The sequence below is a fragment of the Sardina pilchardus genome, chromosome 10 (genome assembly GCF_963854185.1).
Source record: "Sardina pilchardus chromosome 10, fSarPil1.1, whole genome shotgun sequence".
Taxonomy (NCBI): domain Eukaryota; kingdom Metazoa; phylum Chordata; class Actinopteri; order Clupeiformes; family Clupeidae; genus Sardina; species Sardina pilchardus.
The window spans coordinates 2,870,212-2,890,134 of record NC_085003.1 but is presented as its reverse complement, the minus strand read 5'-3'; the positions used below and the strand labels follow the sequence as shown (position 1 = coordinate 2,890,134).

The 19,923-nt window shown below is 45.5% G+C and overlaps 1 protein-coding gene across 1 annotated transcript; it reads right to left on the bottom strand.

Annotated features, from left to right (window-relative positions):
* Nucleotides 1-1,209: 1,209 nt before the first annotated feature.
* On the bottom strand, nucleotides 1,210-18,798 carry lamb4 (laminin, beta 4). Its single transcript, XM_062548322.1, has 35 exons — nucleotides 18,707-18,798; nucleotides 17,447-17,490; nucleotides 16,631-16,791; nucleotides 14,820-14,958; nucleotides 14,623-14,696; nucleotides 14,253-14,441; nucleotides 14,103-14,166; nucleotides 13,777-13,991; nucleotides 13,098-13,218; nucleotides 12,610-12,798; nucleotides 11,991-12,146; nucleotides 11,717-11,829; nucleotides 11,475-11,554; nucleotides 11,194-11,347; nucleotides 10,502-10,648; nucleotides 9,865-10,053; nucleotides 9,669-9,784; nucleotides 9,443-9,563; nucleotides 8,810-8,978; nucleotides 8,215-8,358; nucleotides 7,838-8,069; nucleotides 7,571-7,728; nucleotides 7,233-7,457; nucleotides 6,777-6,994; nucleotides 6,514-6,610; nucleotides 5,983-6,352; nucleotides 4,837-4,997; nucleotides 4,503-4,702; nucleotides 3,961-4,164; nucleotides 3,551-3,695; nucleotides 3,259-3,466; nucleotides 3,017-3,152; nucleotides 2,479-2,646; nucleotides 2,169-2,322; nucleotides 1,210-1,993 (listed from the first exon to the last, which is right to left on the bottom strand). The coding sequence occupies exons 2-35, from the start codon at nucleotides 17,481-17,483 to the stop codon at nucleotides 1,854-1,856; spliced, it is 5,394 nt and encodes a 1,797-aa protein (XP_062404306.1). The 5' UTR covers nucleotides 17,484-17,490; nucleotides 18,707-18,798; the 3' UTR covers nucleotides 1,210-1,853.
* Between the last annotated feature and the right edge of the window lie 1,125 nt (nucleotides 18,799-19,923).

The following is a 19,923-nucleotide window of genomic DNA, read 5'->3' as shown; positions in this document are numbered from 1 at the left end:
CACTTGCACCACCAATTGGTCATCACTTAGCAGTTCCCTCATTAAAACGGCATGTGATTATGGTCTTACTTGTAAACTTACTTCCATGGTGGGGACAGCTTCATCAAGTGCTTGTGGATTAGATGTAGGTGAGACAGGCAATCCCTCATGTAACAAATTAAGACACTGAAATGTTGAAATTCATCAATGAACAAAATAATAAACTGAGGTAAATAACAGAACATAACTCTTCAGATGTTTTCAGGTCATCAGTTGCACAACAATATGGCAGAACGATGAAACATTACCTCACTAAACATCAAACTATTCATCTCACCCCCAATACCATTGGTCAGTATTCAGTTCTCATCCTGTTAAAGGGTTAAAGGTCACTCAACTGTAAACTCAACCATGCATATGTGTGTGTGTGTGTGTGTGTGTGTGTGTGTTGTAATCAGGCGCAGGCACAGTGTATACTTGAGAAAGTAAATGCAGACAAAGACATGTGGGACTGTGAAAGGGCTGGTAATGTGTCTAGCTGATTAACACCTCTGCCATGTGCAAATAGGTGGGTATTCTATTCAGTTGTCAGACCACTGGCCATCTACAAACAGCAGGCACACATTAGGCCTGGATGGACAGGTCTTCTCACACTTCCATATGCTCAAATAAACATCTTATTATTACACCTCAATAAGACTGTTGGCTGAAGCTAAGGCTGTTGAGGCACTATAATACGATCAGATAAACATACAAACGTAATTAAAAAACAGACAAACTTAATTAAGATTCAGCTTTCATAAGGGTCCAGGGACGGCCTTTAGGAACACTCTTCACCATGTTTATGTTTTGACTACAAATTAAGTCTCTTGTTGCATTGCGGTTCCTGTGCATTGTCTGTAGTTTGGAGGACCACCACAGACCCTCACTTGTATTATAGTACTGTACCCCCACCCATATACAATCCCCCTGCCCATATGTAGATTATGTAGGCTACTGGATGTTCTCCCATGTGTGTTGCTTAAATAGATGGCAAGATGCCAAAGAGGAACCTACACATTGGTCCATTACTATACCACCAAACAGCTGAACATATACCTGCTCTCTGCTTTAAGTTGTTTTGGATAGGAGAATCTTCAACAAATCAAATTATTTATTGTTAATATGATTAAATGTTCATTACATTTATTTGAAATCAAATTGGAAATATTTTGTTAAAACAGGCACAAATGTTTAGATTTAAAAATGTAATGACCACAAAGGAACAGTAGTAGTGTGTAAATGGATCAACTTCTACATGGTGGTATAAGGATCCATTACTGATCAATAAAAGGTCCATCTGCTCAGGGAAACTTTGTTTGCACGCATACGCCCTCCTGTGGCAGTTATGGGCACTACCTACAGTGAAGGCTCAACACACAAGGCATTACCTGCTAGTACACATTTGCCGTTATACAACTACAGAGGACTGGATAGCAAAAGAAAGTGTTCAATAAAACAATTATTTAATGAATGGACTCAGTTCCTCATATCTGTTAGCTAAACAAATCTCAAAGAAGCCTCATTACAAAAATAACGCAATCAGTCAATGAGCTTATCAATGAGATACAGTATGCTGCCTTTGACAATATATTTAGTAGCTTAATGTCATATCAATGTTTGAACAACACCACTGTGCCATTCATAAAGGTCTTAGCAGAGTCCAGAGTGAGCAGTGGACACAGTAGATGCCTAATGAATAGGGTGAGCAGTGTGCGCAGTGGACACTTAAGGGACAAGGTGATGAACCAACACTGACATAAGTCCATTACGAGCGCAGAAGAGTCTGTGGAAAAGCTTGGGACATGTGTGCATGAAAAGATGTGCTATTGTCTTTAGGAGGTGCACCCTGCGTACTTCTCAGCTCTTTGGGCGATCTCTTTTTTGAGGGCTGCTGCCTCCTCCAACAGCTTAGCAACATCGTTCTCTTTATCTTCTTTAGCTTTGGCGATTGCTTCCAGTCTTTTTTCCAAGTCTAAACAAACAGAAACAACCAAATGAGCTACAAGCTACAACAAGTTAGAGGCAGCCACAACCAAATGAGTATGCACGGAAATGGCCTCCACACATTTCTGGTGTGGGAATATAGGATCATTTAATATTTCAGAATTTAAAAATCTAACTATTTGTCATTTTTATCATACACACACCTTCAATTCTCTTCATCTTGTCAGCCACATCTTTGGCCATAATTTTCACTTCCTCTGTGATATTTTTCAGACGATCTTTTATCTCATCATTAGCAGTCTGATTAGATTTTTTGTCCTTTAGCTCATTAAACAGGTCAATGACCTCTTTAATATCCTGCAAAAATACAAAACGATCCATAATATGTTATTTACATATAAATATGCCTTAATGCACCAAAAGCGATTAGCAGTGGATGTGATTCTTGAAGAAATGCATCGTGTAACTAACTGACTCCTCAGAACACAAGAAGAGGGACTCATTTGTCCATACCATGTCCACATCGGTGGCATTTTTCAGGGCATCGTCAGCTGCAGTTTTCGCCTCCTCTGCCTGCGCTCTGTTCATTTCGGTTTTATTCTTTAAAGCTTCGATGTCATCCAGCAACTTTGTAATATTTGGATTCAACCGTGCCTCTACGGCATCCAGTTTATCTTCCGTCTGAAAAGACACAAACATATGGAACTGTTATCTTTGAATGTCACAAAGTGGGACAAAACAATGTTAAAACCATGTCAACTACGGCCCCAGCCGTGGCGCGACTGGCTGGGGCACCTGCACCGCACGCCGGCGACCCGGGTTCGATTCCCGCCCCGTGGTCCTTTCCGGATCCCACCCCTACTCTCTCTCCTGCTTGTTTCCTGTCATACTCTCTACTGTCCTGTCCAATTAAAGGCATAAAAAAAGCCCAAAAAAATAATCTAAAAAAAAAAAAAAAAAAAAACCATGTCAACTACTTAAGTGAGGCTGCAGCAATGCTCAGAGGGGGCATAATGGTGCTGCTGTAACTAGAGGGACCCGTCTCAATCACCTCTTTCACTTTGTCAGCAGCCTCGTCTGTGGAGGCCTTGGCATCGGTCAGATCATCCGAGACCGCATCCTGTAAGAATTCAGCCTCTTGTAACGTCTTCTGAATGTCACTCACATCAATCGCCTTTGTTCGGTTTCTTGGATAAAAAGATTCAAAAATAAATAATAACAAATTGTTATGAATAATCTAAATTGTTATGAGTAATCATAGAATGATAATGTTGATGACAATATTCGGATTACTTGACATCGTTGGCTTCTTCAAGTAGTTTCTCTGCTATCTTGGCTTTCTCCTTCAGGAGCTCTAGGTCTTCCTGAGAGTTTGTGAAGTTGGACAGCAGGTCACGGATGTTTTTGATCATGGTCTGGATCTCATCGGCACTCTTGGGGAGCTTAATAGCTAAGACTGCTTTGGCCATCTTCTCAATGTCCTCTGGGCTCACCATCTCATCTGTTGACAGAGTGTTGTTAGAGAGGGAGCTCCTGAAGGGGCTGTGGGATGTGTTGTGCTACGTGAGCAGACGAGCAGCCTTACCTGTCAGGTAGTCCTTGACCCTCTTAATGAGCTCCTTGGTGCCGTTCTTCTCCTTCTCAAACTTCTCCTTGTTCTCATTGATCCTCTTCTTCATCTTGTCTGTCTCGTCTTTAATGCCTTCATTCATGTCTTTGGCCTCATTAATCTGGACCAGAGGAGCAGCACTTCAGACAACTCAACAGACAGAAACACACCAAAGGAGGCTGAATAAGTCACCACATGGTGCTATGCTATTTAGGGATAAACTGTGTACAATTGTTACACTAATCTTAAGCTTTACATACAACTAAATAGTAGAAATGTATCGTATATATAAAAATATAAAAATGAGACTAAGCAGAGGCATTGACTGTATTGTACTAAACAATGTGATCTGACTAAAAAGGTAATTATGTAAGAGGAGTAATTGCCTTGATTGCTGATTCTCTGAGTTTGTGGTTGAGATCGATGATGTCGTTCTCGGTCTTCTCTGCGGTCTCGGAGGCGTTGTGGCTCAGAGGAAGGCTGCCCTTGCAGCCGGGCCCTCCGCACTTGCGCTCCTGAGAGTCCGTCTTACACAGAGCACCGCCACACTCGGCCTCAGAGCACTCGGCATCACCTGGAGCCCCACACACCTGCGGAGTCACACCCGTCACCTCACATTCAGCCAAGACGTCCAGTGCACGACACATACTTACACCATGTCCTAACCGGACGCGATGTGAGCGAACATCAACGATAAAATGTGTTTAATTACATTGTTTTCAATCGGAGTGTCCTGACAGCAAGCGATGCGAGCAGCGCGATGCAAGGCACCGTTTTGAGAAATATGACGCAATAGAAGGGCATATTTAACGGATTCAGTGTAGACAGACCACATTGACAGTCACTCGCTCACATCCTGTTAGGACATGCTGCAACAACAATTCTCCACTCTGATGCCAGGATATGAGGGGGGAATCGCACTGCTCACCTCCTCATTGAACTTGGCCACACTCAGAGCTTTGACTTTCTTCTCCAGAGTGTCCCAGTCTCCAGAGTGACACTTGGCCAGCTCTAGCTTGGCCTTCTGCCTGATGTCCCTGGACGACTCCACCTTGGCCTCCGCGTCCTTGACCCGCTCCTCGTCTTTAATGAAGTCCTTATAGTGCTGTCTGACCTCCTCCAGTGTGTCTAGATAAAGACAATGAATTCACATAGACTCTGGGCATCTCTATCACAGAGATTCCAACACCATCAGGACATTTGACTGGAGGATAACACTGCTGACAATGTAATTGGACTATAAACAGGAGACCATGTCTTACCATTCAGAGCCTTAGGATCTGTTATTGGGACTTCCTTTGTTTTATCAATTAACTTGTCTATAAGTTTCTTGAACTCCAGCTTGATGTTTTCTATTTCTGTGTTCAGAAGTAATGTTGGGTCAACGAGAATGGCACTGGGATCTATGCTGTCTTTCAGCTTCCTGAGAAAAGAAACACAAATAGGGTGAGAACAAATATGACAGACCCTCAGCCAAATCTCTATCATGCATCATTGATCATTTCAGTGCACAAATATCTTGTATGAAAGATATTGGAAGATCAATATGTTCCATGACAGATCTTGATTCTTCCAAATAGATTTAGAAAAATAATCTTTCAAAACAAACTGCGGTCTTCTGATGAGGATCTGCTATGGTCCTTTCATCAACACCAGGAGGCCACAGTCAAGACTCTTGTCTTCTGTGATGCCTTGGTTGTGCAATGATCTACCTAATGCTCTTACTTCTAATAATTTTAGGATCTTCAAAAAAACGTCCAAAGACTCTATTCACCCTGTATCTCACAAATGAAGTCACAGTTTGTATAGCTATTGTTAGTCTATTACTAATATTGGTGTTTCTAATTCAGGCTATATGTCTACTTTAAACTGTTCACTTTGTGCACTTGAAAAGTGCTATACAGTAAATAAATGGTATCATTATCATTATCATTATTATTATTATCATTTTTATTACTTAATGTTTATGTAATGTTTATTGATGTGTTTGTAAGTTTCTTTAGACCAAAGTATCTGACAAAAACAATAACATCGCATAAACAATCTACAGATAGACAAATGTCAGCATCAGTGGCATCCCCAACATATCAGACCCTGTCTGAGTACAGCTGCTCCAGTATCCCCTCACTAAAACACTGGACACTACCTGCTGCTCCAGTATCCCCTCACTAAAACACTGGTCACTACCTGCTGCTCCAGTATCCCCTCACTAAAACACTGGACACTACCTGCTGTTCCAGTATCCCCTCACTAAAACACTGGACACTGCCTGCCTGGATAAAATCCAGCATCTAATCCACCCTCAATCACCTGGAACTTAGACCTGGTAACTGAAAAAAGAGAGAGCAAGATGTCTTGGAGGGCCAGCTAAAGCAGCACTGTTAGCACGGCGTGATGGGGGTCCTCACATGATACGGGAGAGGAGGTCCGCGGCCGCGTCCAGTTCTGACTGGGTGTTTCCCGTCATGTTCAGAGCCGAGTCCAGCTGGGCCTGCATGTCCAGGACGCGCTGCCAGCGCTGGCTGTAGTTGGTCTGCTTTTGGTCGCCCGGCTTTGGGACCAGGGTCTGCATCTTCTCTGCAGCTCTCTTGACGTCCGTCACGTTTCCAGCCCAAAGCAGAGAGCAGGGGTGGCAAGGTGGGCACTCAGGGAAGATGGCCTCATGCCCAGGGGCACACTCATCACACAGGATGCCCATCACGCCAGGGCGGCAGCGGCACTCCCCCGTGTCCACGTCACAGGCCGGCCGCAGGGTGCCCTCCATGTTACAGTCACAGTCTGAGGGACACAGGGACACAGACACAAGGCCACTCATGCAGGTGGGACAAAGGCAAGCAATGCAGCACTGTTCCCATAAGCACAAGCCAGGCACCAGCATTATAAACAATGAGACATTCAAACAACAGCAACAAAAAGAACCGTATATTTGTACCACGTACAAAGGCACTGAACGTCAGGGTTTCCAAAGTAATTTTCGGCACACTCGAAACATTGTTCACCCCCATACTCAGGCAGACAGGGGCACTGGCCTGTGACCTGCACGCACAAGACAGGAAACATGGAGGTTTGCATCACAGTGCAAAAATAGTAGTGGAACCTACCATAAAATACGGTTATAAGAGGCTCCATTTTCCAATTGCCATTCACAATTAACAAAAATGACAAACGTGAACTGATCTGAGATCAGTTAGCATGACCTTACCTTGTCACAGAGATTGCTGAGCGAGTGATCAGGGTCACATCTGCAAGGCTGGCACCCTGCGTCGCCATCCAGGTTCCAGTAGTTATCCTCACACTCGTTACACAGCGGGCCGGTCACGCCCACGCGGCACGGGCACTGCCCCGTCTCCTCGTCACAGAAACACGGGCTGTCCAGTGGGCACATGACCACCTCCGTGCCACGCCGGTCACAGGAGCATTCTGTGGAGGGACACGGACACACAGAGGCACATCTCAGCTCAACAACTGTGCCGCGATGTATGGGAAGGTACAGTATGAACCTAAACAAGACTTCACAGTACTGGGTCTAAACTGCATCATTCCAGTGTCATATGAGAAAGGCAGCCTGTTTTAGCCAGAGGCAGACTTATTCATTCGTATTTCAGCACAAGATCAGTTGAAGCGTTGCGTGTTTAAGCATCCCCGTCAGCTCACGTACCTTTGCAGTCCTGAACCAGGGCGTCGCCGTAGTAGCCGGGTTTGCAGCTGTCGCAGGAGGTCCCGCGGGTGTTGTGGAGGCAGCGCAGGCACACGCCGCTCACCGCGTCACATGACCGGGCGTCCTGCGGGTCCGTGTTGTTGTTGCAGCGGCACTCCTCGCACTTGGTGTCGGGCAGCGCCAGGTCTCCGTAGAAGCCAGGCGCGCAGCTGTCACATCGGGCTCCTGGTGCGGGCAGCAAGAGGTCATTATTGGTCATTTATCTCCACTGTTTCAGTGCGTCCTGACAGGTGAACATGGGAGGGTTAAATGGCGAGAGTGAGAGGAAGCCCAGAGACCTGCGTGGCCCCTGAGGCAGTCACAGGCGAGGCTGTCCGTGTTGTCGTCCTTGGAGCAGGACAGGGCGAAGAAGCGGTCAGTCCCCTGCACATCTGGACATCTGCACGGCTCACAGGGCTCTCTGAAGACTGGGTCTCCGTAGTAACCAGTAATGCACCTTAGATGGACACACAAAGTGCACATTGCTCATGCCTCTGACATGACTCAAACCTGTATCAGTGATGAGAGCGCTGCTGCTGTAAGCTGTAATTAACTCCATAACGCACTTGTCACAGTTGTGTCCAGTGGAGTAGTCCCGGCAGTCCAGACATGCTCCAGAGACGGGGTCACAGAGGTCAGCCAGGCCATTGCACCGACAGGGCGAGCACTGAGGGAAGTCATAATGGCCAGGCAGACACTGGTCACACTGCCTTCCGGTCACCTCCGCACGACATGGACACTGGCCAGTGGTCGCGTCGCAGAGCTCAGCTGTCGAGCCCATGGACTCACATTCACAGACTGACAAAACAGTCATCAATCATTAGGACTGGGCATGATGAATCATACATTGTAATGTATTAAGAAGGTCATGCTTTTCTTGCAGAAATGGTCATTTGAGTTTAGAGGCCTGTTTGCAACAGCGTCAGGGCCCTGAGTCACTTACGTGTGCATCCAGTTGGTCCAAAGCCAAAGCTCAGCGGGGCACAAGAGTCACAGCAGCGGCCGATCACGTGGAGCTTACACTCACACTGGCCCCCAAACTTAGCACAGGTCTCCCTGGAGGCCCCCTCCTCATTACAGCTGCAGGCTGGGAACACACACATAAGGACTATTTACCCTGCCTCACTCACTCCCCTACTCACTCTCACTCTCTCTCTCTCACACTCACACAGAAAAATATTATTGGTAGCATATGGCTGAGGTTATTCCTAAGGAGTGTCACAGTGATTCAGAGAGAAATGGTCAGTCGAGCTAAGCTTGATACTCTAGGAACATCTTTGACGTGGCATCAAATCTAGATCTAAATCAGTTTCTAGAACCATGCAAACCTTGCCATGTACTGCCAACCTCCCATCTTATGATGACCGTTATACTAGTACAGCCAACCAAGTCTACCACACTGATGTCCCTGTGCTGTAGGACACAGAGACCAGGCTCATCGCTAAAGGCAAACAACTGTCCCAAAGTGACACAAGACAAACTCTTTGTTCCGTTGTGGTAGTGATCATGGGTGATAGAGTGGTGAGAGTGCCACTCACGGATGGCGCCGTTGTGGATGAGGGCAGACATGCTGCTGATGAGGCCCTGGCACTGGTCAGCGGGCGTGGCAGCGTCCAGCTCCACACAGCGGTACTGCTCATGCTCACTGGCCTCGGAGCAGCTCCCGTCCTGAGACCGCGCCGAGTCCACCTGAGGGACGAGGCCCAGCTACAGGCCAGAGACAAGGAGCACTTTAAAGACCTGAGGGACGAGGCCCAGCTACAGGCCAGAGACAAGGAGCCCTTTAAAGACCTGAGGGACCAGGCCCAGCTACAGGCCAGAGACAAGGAGCCCTTTAAAGATCTGAGGGACCAGGCCCAGCTACAGGCCAGAGACAAGGAGCACTTTAAAGATCTGAGGGACCAGGCCCAGCTACAGGCCAGAGACAAGGAGCACTTTAAAGATCTGAGGGACCAGGCCCAGCTACAGGCCAGAGACAAGGAGCACTTTAAAGATCTGCCAACAAAGTCATGTGCATCTCAAATCATTGGTCATCAGAATACAAATATATAAAAATATATTCCTTGAAGATTTGATAGGGAAATGTAGATAAAATGTTTATAAAAAGTAATGGATAGAAATAGGCTGGAAGAGGCTGAAGTACTGGAATGTCCCTGTATGGGAACACTCACCGAGTCCATCAGGATGTATGGGCTGGACTGTGAATCTGGACTGGCCAGCCTTCTCAGAGTGACATCCACAGAGTATGGCACACCCGCCTCCAAACACACTGTGGTGTCCAAAAGAGCCATCCTGAATAGAAAAGACAGTGACAGGATTAGCAAGAGTGGACAAGGGCATTTTGAGGACCCTTCCCACAGTCCAGCCCCGAGGGTCACCTGGCCCTGCCCTACCCACCTTTTGGAGGCTGGCAGTGTTAGCTCCATATCTACCGCCGGGTCATTCTGACACCTTCCGTAGTCCAGCGGTGTTGAAGGCACAATTCTGATACTGGCCACCCAGTCGTCTGAGGACTACAAATGACACGGCGTGAGTAAGCGTGACCCAAACCTGGACTGGGCATCAGGTGAAATGGTGCCAGGCGGAGCGCTACCTCTGGCTCATAGTGGAGCAGCAGGTGGTACTGGAGGGAGGCTGGCACGTTGTTCACGGTGAACCGGAGCACTGCGCCCTGTTGAGCTCTCCTGAACCCAGGGCCCGTCCATGTGATGGGGAACTCAGGCCGGCGCTCCCTAGGAATCACCTGCTCGTCTGCACCTGGCTCTGGAGCTACATCCTGGGGCTTCAACACAATACAGGAATGAGACTGAATAGTTCAATTGGTTCAAACAACAGGACAGATTATTTTCTAGCTTGTGCTGTAAGACCCATCCACTTGAAGGCAACATCACCAACATCACATTTGAACTCATCCAGAAGTGTCATGTATTTAGCGTGTGTTAAACACACGCTAAATCAGTCCTGTTAGTTGGTAAACACACGTTAAATCAGTCCTGTTAGTTGGTAAACACACGCTAAATCAGTCCTGTTAGTTGGTAAACACACGTTAAATCAGTCCTGTTAGTTGGTAAACACACGCTAAATCAGTCCTGTTAGTTGGTAAGCACACGCTAAATCAGTCCTGTTAGTTGGTAAACACACGCTAAATCAGTCCTGTTAGTTGGTAAGCACACGCTAAATCAGTCCTGTTAGTTGGTAAGCACACGCTAAATCATTGGCCACATCATCACCTGATCCTGTCTTCGTTGGCGACTGCTCCGTCTCTCTCGTTTGATGAGCACATACTGTCCATCGGTGAGCTTGAAGTCATAGCCTTGCTCACGGTAGTAGTTCTCACACTTGGGCAGTGGGACACCGGTGGGAGGGGGCGGATTAATCTGCAAACACAGTGCTCTAGTTAGTTATGGACTCCATTCAATCTAGAATATGTTTTAGAGAAACACTGCAACAATTTGCCGTTTTTTTTTAGGTGATTTATGAGTACTTGATGGCGTGTAGTCATGTGAAGGGCAGATCAACAACCCAGCCCAACTATTCACTATGGAGGACTATTATGATCCTGGGCTGAAACAGGACTGGAACTATTCACTATGGAGGACTATTATGATCCTGGGCTGAAACAGGACTATTCCCTATGGAGGACTATTATGATCCTGGGCTGAAACAGGACTATTCACTATGGAGGACTATTATGATCCTGGGCTGGAACAGGACTGGAACAGGATAACGTCACCAAATGTATCGACTAAATACACCAGCAAGCCTGCTAGCTTTTACCAGAACTAAATGTCTGTTGGTGTTTACAACAGGACTGTTTTATTTGGTTAGTTTGCTCACTAGTCTCATGAAAACTCATTCGTGTGACTATAAAACCACCTGTGTGGTTTGGTAATGGCTGATAGCAGAGATGACGGGCTCTCACCAGTGAGGAGCCACCGTTCTCCAGGGGAATGGCCTTCTCCGCCTCGTAGATGTAGTAGTCCAGCGGGGCCAGGTAGTAGCCAGGAGCCGGACTGCTGCAGCTGAGCCCCACCATGTTGGGCCGGCAAGGACACTGACCATCGATACTGGAGCACCTACATGTCACCACAAGTCAACACACACAACTTACTCTCATATACAGGATGCCACAAACTACATATTAATAGATATTATTGCAACACAGGGCATATTATGGGTTATGTAAGGTTAATGCGCACTCACAAACTGCTGGTGGATCCACCTATGTCACAGTCACAAGGTAGACAGCTGTATACAGTGTTTCCTAGACCCCAATAGCCTTGCTACAGATAGAAACACATTGGGGTAAGTATTAAGCAACAGCAGTTTTCAACACAATGTTTACCCTGAATTGCACTGTATTACTGAAATGGGAAACCTCAGAGCACACTACATATGGCTATGATACATTATGTGTAATGGTGATGAGGGGTAAAGAGGCTTACCACACACTGGTCACAGTACGGCCCTGTGGCAAACGGCTGGCAGAGACACTGCCCTGTGGTCTGGTCACACGCATGGGGTGTTGTGATGCTACCCAGTAAGTTACATTCACAAACTGAGAAAACGAAACAAAAAAACAGTTGGCAAAATAATAGGAGAGCTGACATATTTTCAGATATCACAAAAGCAGCTAGAAGCAGTAAAATGTTATGGTGGGCAATACTACCATGCAGTCAATGAGGCTACTGTATGTGAAATGGGGTAATGCATTCTCACACTGGCAGCCTTTGGGGTCATCCTGGCGTAAGCCGAAGAAGGCAAATTTACAGCGGTCACACCTGTCCCCCTCCACATTCTCCTTACACACGCATCGCCCCGTTAAGGCATCACAGAGGCCGTTGTCCAGCGAGCCAGTAGGGTCACAGTCACATCCTGGATCAAGAGCAGAGCACACCAGTTCAACTCCAACCCAGCAGGATGGAGCAGATGACATCATAGAGCTTTCACCGCTCAGCTCTCTTCCTGTTCATGTCAAGCTGATCTGGCAGAGAGCAATGCCAGGCTGTTTATGTGAGCAGAGCCAGGAATGTATGTTCTACAGCACCCCTGTTTTATTGTCCTTATTTAGTTTCCTTCTAAGACGGAGCTAGTTTTAAGTGTTGTCATGACATGTTACGGTGTAATCATCACAGTCTTACATTACTGTTTCTGCTCATTTTTCCAGTGCTGTGTCTCACGTGGTGACATTTATATGGAGCGTCCATTTACTGTAAACCTGAACATGGGAGATCCTGACTGACGTTTGCCCCCAGGGCCTGGAAACTCACAAAAACACAATGAGATCCTGTGGACAGGCACGGCACCCGGCAGGTATGAACTCGCTGAGTCAACTCACGGATGCATGCCTGAGGGTCCTCGGGGGCTCTGCTGGGGTCCTGGTAGTAGTAGGGCTGGCACTGCTCGCACTGGGCGCCCACGCGGTTGTTGCGGCAGTCTTCACACACGCCGCCACTCACCTCCCCGCTGGCCACAAACCGCGCCGTGTCAAAGTGACACCTCTCCGAATGCCCGTGGCAATTACATTCTAGAGAATACAGGAGAGAATAAGATACTGTAGTAGGATATCAGCATGTGAAATATGTTTCACCTGGCAGGTCACCATTTACATCCCACCAACTTATCAGCTGTCGAGTTTAATCAGAAACATAATGGGCAGCAACAGCAACAATACAGCTTTGTATAGAGTGATACTGAATCTCTTTACAAGGACTATTTAATGAAGACAAACATTCAGTAGTTAATTCTATGCAGGAATGATAGCTATGGTGTTTGCATGTGGTGAAGTGCTCTATCTGACATGACTAAACATGAGTGATCCAGTACTTCTGCAGGTGTGAGGATCAGCAGGATCAGCTGGCCTCCAGGGGGCATCATTGTAAAAGTCTTCACATCTCTCACAGTTGTTACCAACGGTGTGGTGCTGACACACACATCGACCGTGAATCTGGGGAAAAAACACACGGTTTCATCAGTATTTCCAGTATTTTTAACTTCTAGTCACATCATTAAAGTATTTTTTGTAGATAGGGATCTGGGCTTCCAAATGGAACACCAGAAGTTAAGCAAGTTCCAAGAACAAACTTGAAATTGAGAAGTTGAGCTGGTAGCTCATTTCTCTTTATAAACCATAAAAAATAGCTTGGTGTAGCTCCCTCATTTTCTCTGTTAACACACAACCCTCCACATACACACATATCAAAAGTGTGACCTATGGAACATGAACACAGGTGAAGGAAAAAACACTAAAGCAACAATGTTTGACGTGTTTTCTTGTGGAAATAGTTTGTCATCATTGATATGGTGATGTAAAGGACAAATCAATCTGTCACTGCTTCCCCTCCCCCTTTTCCATAACAGCCCCAACCCCACGGAGTGCCTCCTCACACTGAGGGGGGGCAGTTAACATGTTGTATAGCTGGCTGTGCTCACCAAGGTTAAGCCAAATATCAAAGGTAAAAAGACAAAATAAGACACTCGGCAGGTAACCTGATCCTTCCCTCACCATGCCTCGCTCGTTGAACACATCCCCTCGGGCATTATCCACAGGCATGCACTGGCTGGCATGGCCATTGCAGAAGCAACTTCCCCGCACCAGCATCTCGTACAGCGCGTAGTAGTACTTGTCTTGGGGGTTTCTGCGCCGACGGGCCAGGAGCGTATCTCCCAGAGTGAGGAGTTGTGTGAAGTTCACCCGCAGGTTAGTGATGGTGATGAGCTCTAGAACAACACAACGCCAAGTCAAGGACAGTTTTTTACTCCAACAGTATTTCACTGCTACTAAAAGATTGGAATACACACACAACAATGATGTGAATGACCTCCCCTCACCTTGTATTTTAGGGTCATATGGATCATCTATTTCAAACCTGGGATCCAAGGCTTTGAGCACAACCTACACAAATGCATGGTTTTAATGGGCTAGTTGTGAAGTCATTTAGTGATCTCTAGTCATGTCTGAAGCACATTAAGCTGCTCTACCTCTCCATCAGTGGAGGGCTCTGGGCCGGAGTAGCGGCTATCACAGATGACATCGTCCAAACTCTCTGCTGGCCCCTCGGACACTCCAGGGAAGGAGAGGTGACAGTTCTCAGCAAAGTAGCGGAACACCTTCCAGGTCTGTCCGAAATCCTTGGAGCGCTCCACCAGCATGGCAGCAGGGCGGAAGCTCTAGGAGTCCAGCGGAGAGAGTGCAGGGCATTAACTGACCAGGGGCATTCACAGAGCAGGGGCATTAACCCCCCGGGCTCTAGCGGTATTACAACATGCTCTGGGTGTCTGTGCTAATCCAGTGAAACTAAATAAACAACATAAATCAATTAAAATCAAAAACAATTAAAACCATAAAAACCTTAAAAGTTAGAACAAGATGACTAAACTGGAACACAGTCTCCAGGTCCAGTTTAATGCTAACACGGTGAACACCTGAAATGAAAAACAAACTCAAAATTAAAGTTCCAAAAGTGATGTTTTAGATTTTCACAGGTCAATTTCCATTTGGCTAAATTTGTAGATTTGTAAAGCAACTGTAAATTCTAGAGAAGATACCATTTTCAGACTGGTACCACTTCATCTTGCGCTCTGACCCTTCGAAGGCTGTGATCACATTCTCGATGCGGTGACTATTGGGATTGTGATAGCGGTTATAAGGATTCCTCGAGTCGCAGAGGAAGCATTTCTGCTCATCCTGCAGACACAGAGAGGGAAATATGGGTAAACAGGGTCAAACACAGTAACGTTGGCTAACGCAAAATGTAGCACAGCACAGTTAGACAGTATGCCACTGAGAAAAGTGTTTTGCATGTTGCATGCTTGACTGCTCATGGACATGAAGAGAAAATCAAATGCTCTGGAAGTGCTCATCTGAATACAGACATGTGCAAGCAAGACTGGCTGGAAGGAAAGTAAACCTGCTGAAAGGTCTCACAAAAGAGGCCGAAGCTTTCTTCTCTCATTGAGCTGTTTGCCAACAGAAACAACAGATCATTATTAGCTAATGCCAAGATGCCAAACACGAGTGATGAATGCATTTTTTTTGCTCAGAGCCACACCTACATACCTGAATCACATGTGTGTGTGTGTGTGAGAGAGAAAGAGGGTGGGGGTTGGGGGGTAAGAGTAAAGAAAGCAGTGGGAGTAAATGAGCATTGAGCTCCAGCAGTGAGAGGCAGGGTAATGACCTATAAGTGTGGCAGATCAGGACATGTCTCCAGAATGCATCCCGCTACAGGGTTAGCCAGAGACTTGCTGAAGACAACCACCTGAACCCAGCACAGTGTACCATAAATACTGTTACTGCGAGCAGCACAACCACCTGAACCCAGCACAGTGTACCATAAATACTGTTACTGTGAGCAGCACAACCACCTGAACCCAGCACAGTGTACCATAAATACTGTTACTGTGGGCAGCACAACCACCTGAACCCAGCACAGTGTACCATAAATACTGTTACTGTGAGCAGCACAACCACCTGAACCCAGCACAGTGTACCATAAATACTGTTACTGTGAGCAGCACAACCACCTGAACCCAGCACAGTGTACCATAAATACTGTTACTGCGAGCAGCACAACCACCTGAACCCAGCACAGTGTACCATAAATACTGTTACTGTGAGCAGCACAACCACCTGAACCCAGCACAGTGTACCATAAATACTGTTACTGTGAGCAGCACAACCACCTGAACCCAGCACAGTGTACCATAAATACTGTTACTGTGGGCAGCACAACCACCTGAACCCAGCACAGTGTATCATAAATACTGTTACTGTGAGCAGCACAACCACCTGAACCCAGCACAGTGTAGCATAAATACTGTTACTGTGAGCAGCACAACCAGACACCAATATTGACATGCATCTACTGCACCACTCTGAGTGGAGTTGGTTATGGCACCATCATGGCTAGTATGTTCATACCACATACTTTTTGAAATGTTGCGGCTTCATTGTATTTCCATAACTGACAGCATCAGATCGAAATAAAATGCTTGAAATCTTTTTCTGTAGACAAGCATAAATGTTGGCTTTAGGCTCCCAAATCAATCAAGACGCAGTTCTGATTTCATTCTATTGATTCACACAATAAAGGGCTAAGGATATGCCAGGCAAGGTCATATAATTGATTCAAAACAGGATATGAGGTGCTCATACATCATCATTCCCATCTTGACAGCAGAAAGGGAAAGACAAACAGAAAAGGTTCAGATCAGTGAGCTCCCTGTATTCCTCCCGTGCATGACCTTCAAGCATTCCTTAGGCATTAAACACTGTTCCCCATGGCATTCCTGAGTGACATGGAGCTTTATCCAATCTGAGTGAGAAGTGGAAAGTTTGCCCTGAAATCTCTCCATACCTCCAGGTATCCCAAGATGCAGTAGTTCTGAGGCCCTGCGAGTCCACAGGTGGAGGTGGCCGAGAGCTGAGCGGCACGGCCCAGCATCAAGTCGCCCAGCTGCGGGTGACAGGAGTTGTCATCACACTCATCCTCCTGACCGAGCAGAGGGGTGGCCAAACCTGAACACAAGCAACAGAGACGAGAAACATGGCTGCCATAGAAAGGAAATACTGTATTTACAGCATTAGTCATACTCTCCAGAGTAGGTACAATACAAAGTACCAGGAAAGAGCCAATAACATTTTACTTCATTACTCTTTATCCCAGTTTAAAGATAACTGGGATAAGTAAACAAATATTTCAGACAGACCCCTCTCGTGTTATAATGATGCCTTATGACAAGGCATTAGATTTTCAGAAGAACCACAAATGACCAAATCTCACCCACTCTGTTATCAGAGACAAAGTATCAATTACACAAACATCATGGCAGCCCATAATCTGTCAGACTGTCAAGACAGAAATAATCTAACAGGATAATTAGAACCTTGTAAAAAAATAATACTGCTAAAATATTTGAGACATCTGACAACTACGCACAAACAAACAGTAACAAATGAACAATAAACTAGTGGCAGCAGATTCAAGATCTACTCCAGCAAGTAAGTGCATGTCCTCACTGTCAGGGCAGTGAGGATGAGAGGTAATGTCAGAGACGCTCTCGTAACAGCCAAAACCCAAATACAAATCCTTCTACAGATTATTAAACATACAGGAAATCTGTCCTTTTCCAAACTATGTTCATATTACAGTGAAGTGCATGGAATGACTTACACGTGAGCAGGAACAGTAAGGAGCCCAGGGGAATCATAGTGGAGCTACACAATGAACACAAGTAGGGAAAGAGGTGAGGCAAAATAAATCATATTGCTTCCACAAGCATACAACATCATAAACCAAAGACTGGTTTCCATAGCAATAATAACTTCTGATTCTTGTCTTCCTCATCAATATCATCTTCATCCTCATTGTTGCCATCTGTAGATTGAGTACAGTAGTTCTATTGTCACCAAAACTCAACTCAAATGAATGAATTCAGCTTTGACCCACATACATAATTCCATCAGAAGATTCTGGCTGGTCTTTAATATGTACATATGTAATGTGCTTTACATCGCTGCATTATCACCTTCACAAAACTAGGTGCCTGAACATTCACTTTGTCACTAAGAACACACTTTTCATTTAACTTTCATTCTTCAGCACAGATCTCTCAAGAGAACAATCTTGGACACTTTTTACACTGACATTAATCAACCCAGACAGGAAGACACACAGTCATTATCACTGCACACTATACATGTGCATTAATATGTTTCACAAATACAAATATCTATAAAACACCAGGACAACAGGATGGTCATCTGACAAACAAACCAAAATAATGCAAGTGTATAACTGACAGATACATTAATGTCATACGTCCAGGTAAGAATACTTCCACAACTCCCACAACTTCCCCTGATTTCATGATATCCAAAGTAGAGTAAGTGTGAAAAGACTTGTTCCTCACATGGGAGAGAGAAAGCTGTAACCTGAACTCAGACTACACAACCTATTTGCATTGTGCCCTACAGAGCAAAACATAATAGTCAGGGGAGTTCCTGAAACAGTCAACGCAGAATGTAAAGCACACAATGCTCCTGAGGCCCAAGGCAACCTTCACATTAAACAATTGCATACGTTATCAGCTCAACAGTTTCATTTTTGCACCACAAAAAAAACCTCAGCATGTGGAACATAACATGAAATAACTTCCATGTCACCAAAGGCATTGAAGTCTCAGAAACAACGTACATGGTTGATAGCAAAGCCATACAGTACGTTTGTCGGTACTAGCTGTCTTCACCAAACCACCACTGATTTAACTCACTGATCCAACACCCAGAGAGCAACCGCCACCTCTATCAGCACATCCCATCTTTTTGAGATGGAAACAGCTCATTAGCACACGCCAAATAAATGACATCAACATCTCAAAGACCGTTGTCAGCCATCTGTGAGGGAAAACATGAAGCTCAAAACGATACTTACAGTCAGAGCGGAGTGAAAGTTGTGACTTGAGGAGGTCCTGTGTTCGAGTAGGATCTCTCCAGAGTGGCAGCTCTCGCCCACCCCTGCCCCCCACAGCCCTGTGCAATAATGCTGCTGAGAGCCTCAGCGTGTAAAGACACACCTGAGCACCAGAGTGTGAGGGAAAAGCGCTGCCCTGGGGGGGTTGGAAAATGAGGATTAGGTTTCACGCAGGACTGATTTATGCTTGTCATGCCACGCTGAAAGCGGTATGGATGAAGGCACCAGAATATTCGCTTGCGGACAGGTACGCCTTTCCTTAGAAATGTGCCCCAGGTAACTGAGATGCTCAATATTCGTACATCACATACACACAAGGAACAAATACTTGCAGCATGCATCCTTCTTCACCACCATTTCATTGGGACTGCATTGCTGGAGTTTATTATGTGCCATTCTGGAACTTGCTTTGCACTCTGATCAGGCAGATAACAGATTACTATGACAAATCATTTGCCTGCATTTCAACATTCAACATCTTTAGCTAAATGCATTAACTAATCATTAGTTCATACGTGAGGATATATAACAAACTTTATTCATCACTGTTTTGACTAGAAACTGCAACACCTCATCTTCTATCTGAACAGTTGTGTATATTAACACATTGAGAGGTCAACATCAATTTCAGAATCTATGCAGAGGTCTTGGGGAAATGGTTGTTAGGTGCCTCTCGAGTAAAACCTCTCAGACTGAATACATCATAAATCAGTACTAGTAAAAGTGAAGAGTGAATTGTGGTGGGTAAACTTATATCATTTCATGTTTGAACAAGTTGAGACATCATCCGTTAAATACTCAAACGAGCCATATATGTAAATTCTATTTTCACCTTGATTACATTAGGATATGGGATAGCAACTCATACTTGGGCCAGACCACTTGCTATTGTACTACATGATGCCACATATTATACTGGTAATTTATATTTCTTTATACTCTGTTATATTGTGGTAAATTCCCAACACACATGCGGAATGCCTTGCTTGAGGGCAAACACCATTATGTGGAAGATGAGGAAGTGCTGATGTTTTGTTCACACATTTCTCCCACAGTCTGGGATGTTTGGGTTCACGGCAGTTTCTCTAGAATATTTGTTGATTATAGGTGAAACAAAAACAATGTATTACGTGAGAAAAGTGCTTTACATTTAATGCAAATGCGCGCGTGCGCACACA